The sequence below is a fragment of the Heterocephalus glaber genome, unplaced genomic scaffold (assembly GCF_053883595.1).
Source record: "Heterocephalus glaber isolate CG9 unplaced genomic scaffold, H.glaber_assembly_v1.0 deba00001532, whole genome shotgun sequence".
In the NCBI taxonomy this organism is placed as follows: domain Eukaryota; kingdom Metazoa; phylum Chordata; class Mammalia; order Rodentia; family Bathyergidae; genus Heterocephalus; species Heterocephalus glaber.
Genome location: NW_028258330.1, coordinates 25792104 through 25805555, shown reverse-complemented (window position 1 = coordinate 25805555; position 13452 = coordinate 25792104). Strand labels below are relative to the sequence as shown.

Genomic DNA, 13452 nt, shown 5'->3' with positions numbered 1-13452 from the left:
CCTTCCTATCATGACAAGGGAGAATTTTCTAAAGTTGACCTAATTAGTGGATATTTCCTAAAGATGAATAGTATCAAGACAAAGACACTAAAGATGAAAAGTGTCAAGACTATACTTTTCTGCAAATGACATGTTTGATGCAGTGAAAATTAAGCTTGAAAAGCTGAACATAAAGTGTAGATTATGGGGAGTTGCATAAGCTGAGACTCTCACTTAGAATCAAACTAAAGTACACTATTATTGACATCCTGTCAGATTAACTGTCCTCTGATCAATAAAAGCCTGATGAGTAAATCAGACCGATTTTACCACATGGCACAAGCACTATGACCTGCCAGCAAGATACACATATAGAAATTTTTAAAAACTGAACTACATCTCCAGCCCTTTTTATTTTAAGATAGGGTCTTTCTAGGTTTCCTAGGATGGTCTTGAATTTCCAATCCTCCTGTGTCACCTTCCCAGTAGCTGGGATTACAAGTAAATACCACCATGTCTGGCTGAATCTACATATTTATGGGAGCCTGAGTTCTCAAAATAATTATGATACAGAGGATGAGAAAAGTTACTTATAACATTGAACCTAATGTGTAGCATCAGAAAATTCTGCCTAGTTTACAGAAATGAGTAAATTTGATTCATATTTTATATTAATATATTAGAAACATTTTCCTCCTTGATGAGAAGTATTTTAAAACATTATTTTCATATTAAAGCCAAAATATCTACTAAGAAGCATAGAAAATAAATGACTTTTTAAAGTCAGTACAATTAATAAGATTTTAAATTTCTTTTAATATTTGGAGAGCGTCAAGCTATTCATTGTACTGGGCTATAGCCGAAAGTTTATGTGAAAAAGTTTTCAGAAACATGGTTTAAGTTTGGAATCATATTAAGTTAATTTTGGACATTTTTAAGCTGGGCAGGTGGCTTATACCTGTAATCATAGTACTCAGGAAGCTGAGGCTGGGGACGTACCTCATTGGCAGAGTATTTGCCTAGCATGTACAAGGCCCTCAGTTCAATCCTCAGAACCACAAGAAATAAAACATTTATGTTAAGAAAAATGAAAGGAATTAAAAGTCATTTCCTTTTATGTCACTGTTACCCTATGTATAAAATTACAGTTCTCTTCTTTCATGCAGCCCTGAAGCTCACCTGGGCTCAGAAAAGGCTGTTGCTCTAAATTGCTTCTGTGCCCGTATGTATCTATAGCCTTGATATACCTGGGCCACAGTAGATATTTGAGGACCAGGGTCCATGGTCATGTTGTTTAGAGACTTTGACTTTATAACATGGGACAAAGAGTTCCTTACTCCACAACAGTAGATTGGCTCCAAAAGGAATCCAAAGGCTACTTTGCTGGTATAGTTTACTCACTAGCTTGCAACATCACTCATTGATGTACCAAAAGCATTGTCAGTTCATCCACTTTTTTTTTTTTTTTTAATACTGGGGATTGAACTCAGTGCCTTCACACTAAGATAGAGCCTCAGCCCTTTTTTATTTTTTTATTTTGAGACAAGGTCTCACTAAGTTGCCCATGTGATACTCAAACTTGGAATCCTACTGCCTCAGCCTCCCAAATCACTGGGAGTACAGGCATGTACCACTATACCCAGCTTATCCACGCTTTATTGAGTTATGGGAACTGCTGAGGGAGATTGTGGGGTTGGTTAATTATCTAGTTAAAAAGGCTTTCCTCCCCACCGTGCTACTTTTTCTAGTCTGATATGTATTTCATCTTCTACCTCCTATATCACATTTCCCTAGTATTCAAGACTACAGTGTATTCCCATAGAAATCATCACGCAAAACCTGGGACTCCACACTGAGTGCCCCTTAGACTGATGCAGAGCCTAGTAGGGTCTTGGTTGTTGTAGACTGCCTAAAGGGCATTGGGGTAATGAGTTGCTTCAGCTGAACATGTCCTTCCTTTCCCCCAACAGACATAACCAGTGCGGTGCAATCCAAGCGAAGAAAATCCAAGTAAACAAGCTGGACAACGATTTGATACTTGTAAATGTGTGTGAATTTTACAAAGAGCAATTTTGAGCTGTGACTTTTTAAAATCTATTTCTGTACAGTCATTTTAATAATGTGGCCCTTTTCCTAGTCCCTGCAACCTATTTTGTAAAGTGCAATGGGGAAAGCAGAGTTGTTAAGCCCTTTTGGTGTTGTGAGATGAAGTTCAAGGTTTCTAAAATGTTGCCATGTATTGAGAGGAGCTAATGCCATTATAAATGTTACTACTTTTCAAATTTCCTAAACAGCCTAGAGTACAGGGTGAACATTTTTTAGATCTTCTAATGAGGTATTGTGCCGTGGAAGTACTGTGTGTGAATAGCAGTAGCGGGGGCAAAAGCAATCTTGTCATTTGGAAATGTTGTAAATAATTTTATTATATAGTGTTTTGGATGTATTTGTTGTAGAAATGGACCAGTGAATAAAGAGAATCTAAGGGTTTGTACAATGTGAAATACTGAATGTGTTAAATAAATGTCATTGTCATAGACATAATGGTATGTTATTGGTAAGAGATTATTGGGTGAGCAAGCTCAACAATAAATGAGTGGACACAGCCTCATGAATTAGACATATTGTACACCTGAAATGCCCCCCTGGCAAATTAAGGGAAGTGCATAGACTTGTTCACTCGGCATATTGGCTTTGAAGAAATTAGCCTCTGTTCACCCTATTATATATAAGGATCAAAAAATGTTTTTTGATTTCAAATAACAGAACCAACAGGATCAATTACTCAGGATTTTCTCCTAGAAACAAGAAACTGTCATCAACCCAGATGGCACTTTTTCTCTACCTCATACATCTCTGTGCATATGATTGCCCCAAACAACTGTTTTACATCTCCTCCATTCAGGAGGTATACTGAGACTGAACAAGATTGTACCAGCATCAAAAATTTAACCCAGTTTAGGTCAGGTTTTCACTTTTAGTCAAAGTCTGTAGTTAGATGGGCAAAGGGGTGGACAGAGATGTCCATGGCATCCCACTTTGGGATGCCTGTTCCTTATCTGTATCACCCTGGGAGTGATTTATCAGCATGCCCAGGTTTTTCCCTTTCCTGAATCAGTTCTTTCTTGAAAATTTTCATAGTCTTTGCTGGGGATTTAGCTCAGTGGTTCCGCCACCTGCCTCATAAGCACAAGGTCCCGAGTTCGATCTCCAGTACCAAAAAAAAAATTTTTTCATAGCCTTTAAAACCAGCTGCTTCTGTAGCCAGCTACCCCCAGCTTTCAGGAAACTGCAGAACTTGGGGCACTGTCCTTATCTCAGATAGGGCCTAAGCCTTCTGCTTTGTCTCCTAGGGCTAGACTTAAACTTCATTCCTTCCCCTCTTGTGGCTCCTCCCCTTGCCATAACCCAGTGCCTGATACTAGAACAATGTAACTCTGTCATGCTCTTATTCTCATCTGTATTTCAAATGTCTTTGTATAAGGGCCCACTAAAAATATTTTACTGAGTCAGATCCGACATTGTCTGGCCCTGTTCCCAGTGAGTTTACCCTCTGTGACGCACACCAGAACCAAAGCCAGCTTAATAATAATACTTTCTATCTCGACAGTGCTTGAGATTAGAGTGCTTCTCATACTTTAGCTCAACTCAGGCACAAAGCATAATGTGCTTTAAATAGATTTTTATTTGTTTATATTAATTTTTTTCTCCAATAAAGGAATAACATTACAATCTAATCAGAATCCTGTTACACACATACACAGGCATGCCACATGACCAGGTCAAGGTGATTGTGTCCTTGAGTCTGTCAACCCATCATAACATGGTCAACCAGTCTCCTCATTGCAGCCAGTCTCAACACAAAACCCTCAACAGGGATGCACTCAACTTGTTGGTTCTATTTGAAACTAGGTGGCAGGGTAAGAGGGAAGGTATTAGAAGTGGGCTATAGTGTGTCTGCATTCAGTCTCCTTACACAAAGTTACATGAATCTGAGGAAGGCATCCAAGAGCTCTGGTGGGTTCCTTGTTGCACCTAAGACATTATGGGTCACAGCAAGTTGATCATAGGTTTCCAGGCAGGGGGCTGGGGAACAGGGGTATTCCAAAACAGCACCAGACTGCACTCATACACACGGTACCCTCTAGGGCTATTCTGGCAAGGGTTAGTGACACCCAGCTCGAGGGAACCACTAAGACCTACTGGGAAAAACTGGAAGTCACTATTTGATATAGTAACTGCTCTCTCTGACATCCTTAGTTTTGGAAAAGTGCTGGTAGTAATGACATTAATACTCACAAACTGATACAGACTTCTCCAGAGTCTCTGAAAACATCAAGACAGACTCACCCTCTCCTGTCTAAGGTTGCATAGGACTTTGTGAATTCTGGTTCCCTCATTTATTCAAGTTCTGTGGTTTAAAAAAAAATCCTGAAGCATGCTCAAGGTGAAAGGCACATACACAGTCAATACAGTATGACAAAGTCTGATGCTTCAGGAGTCAGACTAGCAGGAGACTGAGTAGTGTTGGTTCTTAGAAATCTATACACAATTAAAATATTGCCATACTCAAATGCTACAGAATTTATAGGAAAGTACAAAAAATATGAGCCTTGCAATCAGCCAAGTGAGATAGGAGGGTTCTAGAACTATAGGAGCCTCCAGAAATACAGGTAAGGCTCAGAGCCTTTAGAAATTTGAGCCAAAATGCCCTATCACTCTTCTACCAGCAGGATCATGGGCACTGGCCAGGACTAGCATAGGCCCCAGCTGGTAGTGAGAAATAGCAAGAAGAGTTGGGTTAGTTTTAGCTGTTGGAATGCTAAAGATCCTAAACTGGCTGTGATGTAATCAAGGGGTAGCTAGAAGAATAAAAGTATACTAGGTTATAACTAGAGAACCTGGGGAGAGGAGCAAGGTTGTCAACTACTAGGGTCCTAGTAAGCAGGCATGGGGGACTTTGCTCTTTGTAATGCCAATTTGGCTTATTCCTTGAGATAGGAGACCCAGCAGGGCTGCTTCTGCCCCTACCCCAGAGTCCATTGGGGATTCCTCCCCTCCCTTCCCCACGAGTGCCATGTGAGGCCTGGGACTATAGAATCAGGGAGGGCAGCTGCCTTTGCCCTAATGGAAATGGAGTTTTTTCCAACCCGTTTGGCTGTGAGGCCTGGAAACCTGGAATTGGAGTGAAAGGGAAGACCTATGTTAGTATGTAACAAGAAATCTTAAAAATTTCAAGGAAGAAAGCACACACTAGAAAAAGACAGCTAGAAAGAGAATGGGAAGCAATTCAGGGCATCCCAAGAGGCTGTTGCTGGTGTCTAAGCCCAAAATTCAATCCCACCACAAGAAGGGGAAAGTTAGCCTTCCCTGTCCCTAGTCTCTCACCCAGGGATTCAGGTTCCTTGCTTTAGATACTTATTAAAGGAAAGGAGGAGGGGTTCATAGGATACCCATTTCTCCCCAGAAGCCTAGAAAGGAAGAACCCTGTGAGGGAAAATGAGATCCTTGAAGGTCCTGAACCTTGATAGGGATATTTGGGGAACTGGAACAGTGGGGGTCCTGGCCTCCTACCCAGGAGTGTTTATTAGCCATACTAAGCAGGATATGAAAGATAAGGCCAGAAGCAAGATGAAGGCTGAGCTGTCAGTCTTGATAGGGCTTCATCCCACAGCTTGTCCTCTTTAGCATCATTCTTCTGCATTCTTACCTTGGGGTGTGTGCTCTCTCCCTGCCTAAAAGCCCTCTGGCCTATATCTCTCCTACTGTAGTTCTAGCACCTTGGGCATGTGAACTCTTGCTCTGGATAGCGGAGCCTTTCCCAGCTTCTACTCCTGGGGTGGCATGTCAAGGTAGGATAGCAAGGTACTAAAGCCCTTCAGACTCAGGAGCCTGCAGAGGGGTAACACCTCAGGAAAAGATATGAGAGGTAGGATTATAGGAAAGGAAAGTGGGGGCAGACTCTAGGCTACAGCCTGAGAGCAGGGCTTGCCTTTCTGAGCAAGCCCAGTGCCAGCTCCCATAATGCCCTGCTCTCTACAGTTTCCCAATACGTCCTACCTACTTCTCCATTAGACTGCTTCATTCCCTTGACTCCTTCCACCTTCTCCACCAAGCTCACATCTCACTGTCCTCTTTCACATACTTTACCTTTCCAGGCCTAAAAGCAGCCTCCAGTAGCCCAGCCCCCTAGGCAAAAAGAAGGGAGAGATTAAAAATGAAACTCTGAGCCAGACCCCTTCCTGAAGGGCAACGGCAGTGACAGGGGTTGCACAGGGTGAGCTCAGAGTCCCCTCCCTTTATCCATTTGGGAGGAAATTACTGGGAACAAACAAGGGGACAGGAGTATAATGCCAAACATAGGAAAAGAGTGAATCCAGGAAAGGTGCAAGTTGAAGATCAGGAATGAGCCAAGTCAGGGTGGAAAAGTCTCTCAGAAATAGAGGAGTGGGCCAAGAGGACAAAGGTGAAAGAGAGAGACAGTGATAGGGGCCAGAGAAGGAAGCGTGAGTATCAAGAGTGGAAAGGATGAAGGATTAGATGCTGAGTGTGGGGAGGATGAGAGAGCCTGGAGGTGGCAGTCAGAGGTGGACTTAGATGGTTAAAGATGAGGAAATCCAGGGAGTCGAGGAAGGGCCATCACTCCACCTCATACTCTTAAGGACAGGGAGGGTGTGGTATCCAGCCCACCTCGAGCAGCACACTGGCCGCTCCATAGGGGACAGACGGGTATTAAGCGACAGCGACAGATTCATGATGCGGCCGTCCGACACTCAGTAGTTGAACTGGCGTTGGCATGGCTGGTAGACGAAGCTGCCCTGGTGCTTGGGCCGGCGTGGACGGCTCTCACGGGCGCGGTTCTGCCGTTGCACCACCTTGGCGCTCAACGCGTGGCGCTCGGCCCGCTGTCGGGCCCGCTGCAGCCGCCGCGTCTGGCCCGCCTTCTCCAGTAGCACTGCCCGCGCTGGCAGGGGAGCAGCGGCGTGGTGCAGAGCCCGGGTCTCGCGGCGGGCGGGTGCCAACTCTCTGTAACGATGGAGGAGGAGGGTCGGTCAAGGAGGGACAGGACGCGGGGACACTGGCATCTCCTACCCTGTCTTCCGCGCCCTTGCCTTGGCTCAGTGCCATCTCTGCTGAGTGGAGCGCTTGACGCCCTTCTGGTGGGTACCAACCCTTTCCCCAAGCCAACCTCGAGATGCCTCCTCGATTCTAGCCCTGGCCTGGGAGAAGGCTCGGGTCCCACTCCTCAGTCTGTAACAGCAGCCCCAACCTCATAGAGCCTTGGCCTCCAAATCCAGCCCAAGCCCCTCAGCAGCCACCCTCCGGCTCCGCCCCAGCTGTGAGGCCACGCCTCTGGTCGGACAGCCTTGTCCATAGGCCCCGCCCAGTGACTCGAGGACACGCCCCTCAAAGCTCCACCAGGCTCTCCGGCCCTTGTTCCCACGGCCTTCGGATCTGGACCCTAGCCTTCAGGTTCCGCGCTCGGCCCGCTCACCTGTCGCTGAGGTCGGCGTCAGGAAGGGCAGCGTCTGGGTGTGGGGAAGGCGGCCCAGGCTCTAGCATTATGGTGCTGCCGGTGACGTAAACGGACATACTGGGGTGCTCGATGAGAAGGTCCTCCAGGGGGCTGCTCTGGAGGCGGGCAGGCCCGAGGCCCGGCCCCTCTGCGGTAAAACAGGCGGGAGGGGTAACAAACCAGCTCTCGTCCATCAAGGAGGGCGCGGGCGGAGGGCGGCCCGCCGGGCCAGGGGCGGCCCCAGGGCTGGGGGGAGCTGCGTAGCTGTCTACGCGGCGCGGGAGGGGGAGCCATGCGGCGGCGCGGCGGCGGCGGAGCAGAGGGAAAGGATACACACACACACACATACACACACATACACACACACACACACACACACACACCAGACACAGAGGGCGGGGAGAGAAAGGGCATCGTTAGTCAGACCTGCAGCCCTGCCTGCCTTGCCCACGGAGCACCCACGGGCCAAGACTCTCCTTGCTCCCCTAGATCCAGGACCTGAGGTGTGGGCCCCAACTCCTTGTCGCCAGTAGAGGGCCTAGGATTGCAGGGGAAGGGGTCTTGTTACCCCACCCCCGGGGGTCACAACTTCAGCCCGTTTGCCTGGTGGGCTTGGGGGAACTCCTCAATCCCTAATAGCTCCCTGCCACTCCACTGCTGGGCCATCTGTCCTTATGGTGGCTTCACAGGCCCAGGAGGCAGAGTCCTGGCCCCAACTCAGGTCTCACCCGGCAGGTCAATGATGAGCCAGCCATCAACTTCATTTTCCTTGGAGACGAAGGCGGGGGGGCAGTCGGGGTCTTCAGGAGGCGAAGGGGTGCTGAAGAAGAGGCTGGTGAGGCGCTGGAACATGGTGGGGCAGTGAAGCGGCCTCACGGGGGCGCCCTATGGCAGTGCAAAAACCTGGGAATCAGAGGAGAGTCAGAGCCAATAACTAAAGTCCGCTCTCGCTTTTGCACTGGGACAGGGCAGAGGACATCACCGCTGTACCCAAGAGCAGTGATAAGTGTACAGTTGGAATGGGTGGGAAAGCTTTTGAGGTGAGTTCTCTGCATTCAAATACAAGCTTTTCTGTCTTCTGTATGAACTCAGAAGTCAGTTCTCTGTGCCTTAGTTTTCTCATCTGCCCAGGGACAATGATAATAGTACACTTCTCTGAGCCTTTATCAGAATTAAATGAGCTGGGCCCAGGGATGTTGCTCAATGGTAGAGTGGGTGTTTCGTACCACCCCCACCCCCACACACACACACAAACACACACACTAATTAAATGAAATTATAACTATCCTCCTCTAGACTCTACTAAGAACTAAATGAGCTAAACACTTATAAAGTGTCTAGAACAGTCCCTGGGCACAAAGCAAGCACTCAATAAACTTAATAAACGAGTTATAAGGTGCTTTATTTATTTAGGGACATAGAAGGAAGGTCTTTTGTCAGGGAAGATCTCCTTAGGGTCCAACATCCAAGCTGGACCTTGAAGAGTCAGTAGGAATTCTCTAGACAGGGAACAAATTTCCCATCCTGTGATTATTTATTATCATCATAATAAAATAATACTCAAGTGCCAGGCACTAAGCAGCTTCATCTATATTACCTTATTTCACCTTTAAACAAATATAGACCATGACTGTGATTACTATCTCTCTTTTATAGGTGCAGAAAAGAAAGAAGAGGTGAGGCTCAGAGAGATAAGGTAACTTGCCCAAAATCTCAAAGCTAGAAAAGATAGATGTGGGATTTGAACCAATGCAGTCAGTCAGATTCCAGAGGCAGCAGCCATAACACTATGGTCCACTAGCTTTGCTGGGTGACTACTTCGATTAGGCATTTTTAACTTGGAGACTAGAGGCCATGATCCTTGTGTATTTTTCTGGGAAGAAGGACTTTGGTTTTCATCACAATTTCCTAATAGTGGTCTTTGGCCTCAGATACTAAGAAGGAGCCCATGTGGTTTGAAAAGCAATGGGTAGTTGGGCATGGTGTTGCATGCCTATAATCCCAGCACTCAGGAGACTGAGGCAAGAGGATCACCACCAGTTTGAGGCCAGCCTGGGTTACCTAGTAAGTCCAAGCCCAGCCTGAATTACACAATGAGACCTTATCTCAAAAAAAGAAAGAGATTAGCTCAGTGGTTTCGCCGCCTGCTGTACAAGCGCAAGGACTCAAGTTCGATCCTGGTACCAAAAAAAAAAGAGAGAAAGAAAGAAAGAGCATTGGGTAGAGGAAACCCCACAGAACTGCTACGAACCCACCATGTGACTGAACAGGCCTCAAGTGTCTGTCAGATGAAGTATGAATGTCCTACCCCCACAGGCCCTCCCTATCCTAACCTCCTTTTCCCTGGCTTGGAGGAAGATCAGGTTGCCTGGCCCCAGTGAAACAGCAGATCAGTGGGAGATGATGAGGGAAGGAGAGAGTTGTCAGGTCCCAGGAGCCCTTAAGGATAAACACTGACGGTTGGACCAGAACCCAAGCCTTCATCAAGTCTTTCCCTAGGTGAAGATAAGGAAGGAGGCTCCCTGCTCCAGGAATGGAGACATTAAGATTGTGGCTATAGATCTGCTCCCAGACCATTTTACAGCCTGAGATTGAGAGAGACAGAACATAAATCAATACTCAAACCCACAGCTAGTGGTAGGATAAGCCAAGCATTAGGTCACTAAGCACTCAGTCCAGATTGTACATAGTCAGGAAAGCTTCAACAGATAATCTCCAAGAATATGAATGAGCCACTGGGGACAAGGTGAGACAGGGACCTTGATCCAGTCATTGTCCCCCTGCCCAGCCACAGAAAAGCCTGGGGTTGCTAGCATCAAGATGTACCAGACCCTGCACTGAGCCTCCTCAGTTATAGACATTAAGGCAAGGGAGACTCAGATGAGAAGATCCCTGACCTAGGTCACACAAGTCAGTGACAGCCAGGAGTGATAGCAGCACCAGCCAGTCAGTGCCTGTCCCCTCTCTTGACCACTGGGAGAGCCTCTTGGATTTTCTTTCCCAGCCCTGCCAACTTCCTAGTTCTCAGGTTCCCAGCTCTGCTCCAGAAGGAATCATTCCCTTTAATAACTACAGCAGCTGTGCCCAGAATAACACTCACACCCTAAGCCATCCCTAGCTGAGCCCCTCCTTGAGCAAACCCCAGGCTGAGATGGGGCTCCGGGTCCAGCCTGTAGGCCCATCCACTTGGAAAGTCAGAAACTCTCTTCTGTCCCCTTCTCCTAACCCTCTCTGAACAGAGAAAGGGGCCCGCACAACCTCTGCAGTCACGAGCACTGGGCCAAGTACATCCCTCCTAGCTGACAAGTCTAGGGTGGGGAGATGATGAGGGGCCAATGGGGTGAAACTTTACACCTAAGGTTCTACCTTAACCAACCAGCCAATGACTCACCTTTCTATGATCAAAACAGCTAGGAAGCACTGATTTTATGCGGCTCCAAGGTAGAATGAGGACAAAGCGGGTCAGGGCCACCAAAGAGGACCCAGTCTCCAGAGACCTCCTGGGAAAAGGGCCAGGAGTGAGGAGACCAAAGAGCCCTGTCAAATCGGAGTGGTGCCCAGTGGAAGAAGTTTGTGTAGCTTGTTACTTACATTGAGTGCCTGCTATGTATATGCCCACAGCTAATGCATCCATCTGTAACTTGACTCTAATTGGCTGTGTGACTTAGAGTAAACTACTTCCTCTCTCTGGGCCTCAGTTTCCCCTTCCGTGAAATGGGGTCTAAGACCTCCTCATTTGGAAGCTGGGCGTGACATCAACTAAGGCGCTGCACACAAGGCAGGGATTAGGGGAATGTTATTATGGTAGTCTGTTGAAGGCGGAAGTTGGATACAAAAAGGGGATTCCGCCACCATCTGCTGCTGACCCAAAGACCTGGAGTCTGAGGTCGCCTTGAACCTCTGACGAACTCCTCAACCCAGACCTAGCGTGCTGTCGGACATTCTCTCTGGTCTGGAGAAGAAACCAGGGAAACAGAGACCTGACCCCAGTCCCAGAAGTCCGCTGAGGCCCCTCGAACCCCGCTTGCTGTCCAGCGTCTCTTACTCTTGGCCCAGGCTGACACAGTGCCCACCAGGTCACGGGAGGACAAGCGACCCAAGCTTGGGAGGTGGTGCTGGCCTTGGTGACGTCCCAATGTCATATGCAAATAGGGCGACGTCACGATCAACCGGCGAGCGGCAACCAATCGGGAACCGGGAACGCAGTCCCAGCGGTCGCCCGCGGAGACAGACAAAGGCCCCGACACTGAGGGGCGCAGGGCGTGTCCCAGGGCGCCTGGAGCCCCCCCCGGCCCAAACTGGTCGGGACTCACCTGCAGGCAGAGCTGTGCGACGGGCAGAGTGGTGCGGCGGGAGGGGGTGGCGCTGAGGTAGTTGTGCGGCGGAGCGTCCTAGAGTGACCAGCGGCTCACAGGCCAGGCTGCATCGTGGGAGCCGGGCCGGGAGGCGGCGGGGTAGCGGCCGGATGCTTGGAGCTGCTGCGCTCGCCCGCGGGGCTTGGTGTCTGTGCGGCCGCAGCAGCGGAGGTCACGGCACAAATTGGAATGTTCAAACAGCTGATTGTGACGTCACAAAGGGGCCAGCCCGCCGCGCGTCACTGGCCGGCAGAGCGACGGCCAATCCCAGGCTGCGGATTTCCCCCCTCTCCACCCCCTCGACGGTTCACTGGTGAGAGGCTCCGGTCCCCCATCCTCGCTTGGAGCCTCGGGGCTCTGCCGAGAGAGGCAACTGCTGGAAGCTTGGAATCTCCACCCGAGCCCCCCGCAAACTTCTCAAAGGAGGCGATCCCCCCCCTCCTTCCTGCGGGATCCCTTTCCTCCTGCTATCTCCACATACACTGACTCCCTCACCTCTCGTACTGCACCCCCATATCTAAGTCCCCATCTGTACGTACCTTTTACTCTGCATCTCTATTCTATACACTTCCCATCGCCTTACTCCTTTTTTCTGGTGCGTCTCCTCATCCCTACACATTTTCAGTTTTCCTACTGCATTTTTCCTCAGCTGGACAGGAGCAGGATGTGTCCCTTTCCTAGTTCCGGGGAGCACCTGCAAGTGTCGGAGAGTTGGTGAGGCTGACGGGAAATTTTTGCAAAGAGTAGGACTTGAAGAGGAAATGGGCTGGATAAACATTGACCTAGAGACCGGTTTGCCTTGCCCTGGAACGTTTACACGATTTAATTTCACTTTGCCACTGAAACTAGACAGAAGTGATAGGACAGGAATTATTAGTCCTGTTTTACATATGGAGAAACTGAGACTCCCAAATCAGCAAGTGAATTCATATTCATTAATGTATTTTTAAAACACCTACTGAGCACTAGTTGTTTCTACTGCCAGACCATTTCTGACATTTGTTGAATACTTACTGTGTACCAGGCACTGTGCTGTGGGGTTTTTTTATCTTCACATCACTGACAAAAGGTGGGTATTATCCTTATTTTACACTTGAGGAAGCAGACTAAGAGCGCCTAAGAAACTTCCCAAGGTAATGGGTTATGTTCAATGTCAGAGCCAGGAGCTGACCCCATTGACTCCTGGCCTCCGACTCTCTCTACTCTCTGGACACCAGATGGTTTACCTACACCACAAGCACAGAGAGAATTGGCTTCTAGCCCTGTGCCCCAAACTTGCTGTATGACATCGAATAAGTTGTGTTACCTCTCTGAACCTCATTTCATTAGCCTGAACTACGAAGCTAGACCCTGTCTCAAAAAAAGGTAAAGCCTGAGATGAGGCCTTATTTAGATAATATATTCCCATTTTTCTAGTGAAAAGACTGAGGCAGATTTTTTTTTCTCTCTTTTCTTTTTTTTCAGAGGAGATTTCACTATATTGCCGGGGCTGGCTTTGAATTCTTGGGCTCAAGTGACCCTCCTGCCTTAGCCTCCCAAGTAGCTAGAACTATAGGTATGCACAACCATACATGGCAGAGGGGGAAATTTTAATTGGTAAATTGA

General features: G+C 48.1%; 2 protein-coding genes and 1 long non-coding RNA gene across 24 annotated transcripts in view; 2 read left to right on the top strand and 1 right to left on the bottom strand.

The window, feature by feature from the left end:
• Positions 1-2520, top strand: part of Ncoa6 (nuclear receptor coactivator 6) — a 95054-nt gene extending 92534 nt beyond the window's left edge. For all 17 annotated transcript variants that reach the window (XM_087188910.1, XM_004867903.4, XM_087188915.1 and 14 more), the window contains one exon: positions 1950-2520. In XM_087188910.1, the coding sequence (XP_087045036.1) occupies positions 1950-1993 (44 nt within the window). In that variant the 3' untranslated portion in view covers positions 1994-2520. The remainder of the gene's footprint in view (positions 1-1949) is intronic.
• Positions 2521-3641: 1121 nt separating this feature from the next.
• Tp53inp2 (tumor protein p53 inducible nuclear protein 2) lies at positions 3642-12576 on the bottom strand. 6 transcript variants are annotated; one of them, XM_004867908.3, is made up of 5 exons: positions 12387-12576; positions 11806-12204; positions 8221-8395; positions 7472-7760; positions 3642-7002 (listed from the first exon to the last, which is right to left on the bottom strand). In XM_004867908.3, exons 3-5 carry the CDS (start codon positions 8342-8344, stop codon positions 6750-6752), a joined length of 666 nt encoding a protein of 221 aa, XP_004867965.1. In that variant the 5' UTR covers positions 8345-8395; positions 11806-12204; positions 12387-12576; the 3' UTR covers positions 3642-6749. The 6 variants fall into 6 exon arrangements, with proteins under 6 accessions (XP_004867965.1, XP_012922197.1, XP_021102567.1 ...); XM_013066743.3 differs by having other exon boundaries at positions 8221-8377; XM_021246908.2 differs by having other exon boundaries at positions 7472-7640; positions 8221-8377.
• LOC147824711 (uncharacterized) lies at positions 8395-11137 on the top strand. The gene is made up of 2 exons (XR_015442017.1): positions 8395-8532; positions 9149-11137. It is a non-coding gene; the product is annotated as an uncharacterized LOC147824711 (long non-coding RNA).
• Positions 12577-13452: the final 876 nt, after the last annotated feature.

Bases quoted from the DNA above. Each gene is read 5' to 3' on its own strand.
- Tp53inp2 (XM_004867908.3), bottom strand. From the start codon at position 8,344: ATGTTCCAGCGCCTCACCAGCCTCTTCTTCAGCACCCCTTCGCCTCCT. The intron at 7,761-8,220 runs GTGAGACCTGAG...CGCGCCGCGTAG, and splicing joins GCTCATCATTGACCTGCCGG to ACAGCTACGCAGCTCCCCCC. The intron at 7,003-7,471 runs GTGAGCGGGCCG...CCATCGTTACAG, and splicing joins GACGCCGACCTCAGCGACAG to AGAGTTGGCACCCGCCCGCC.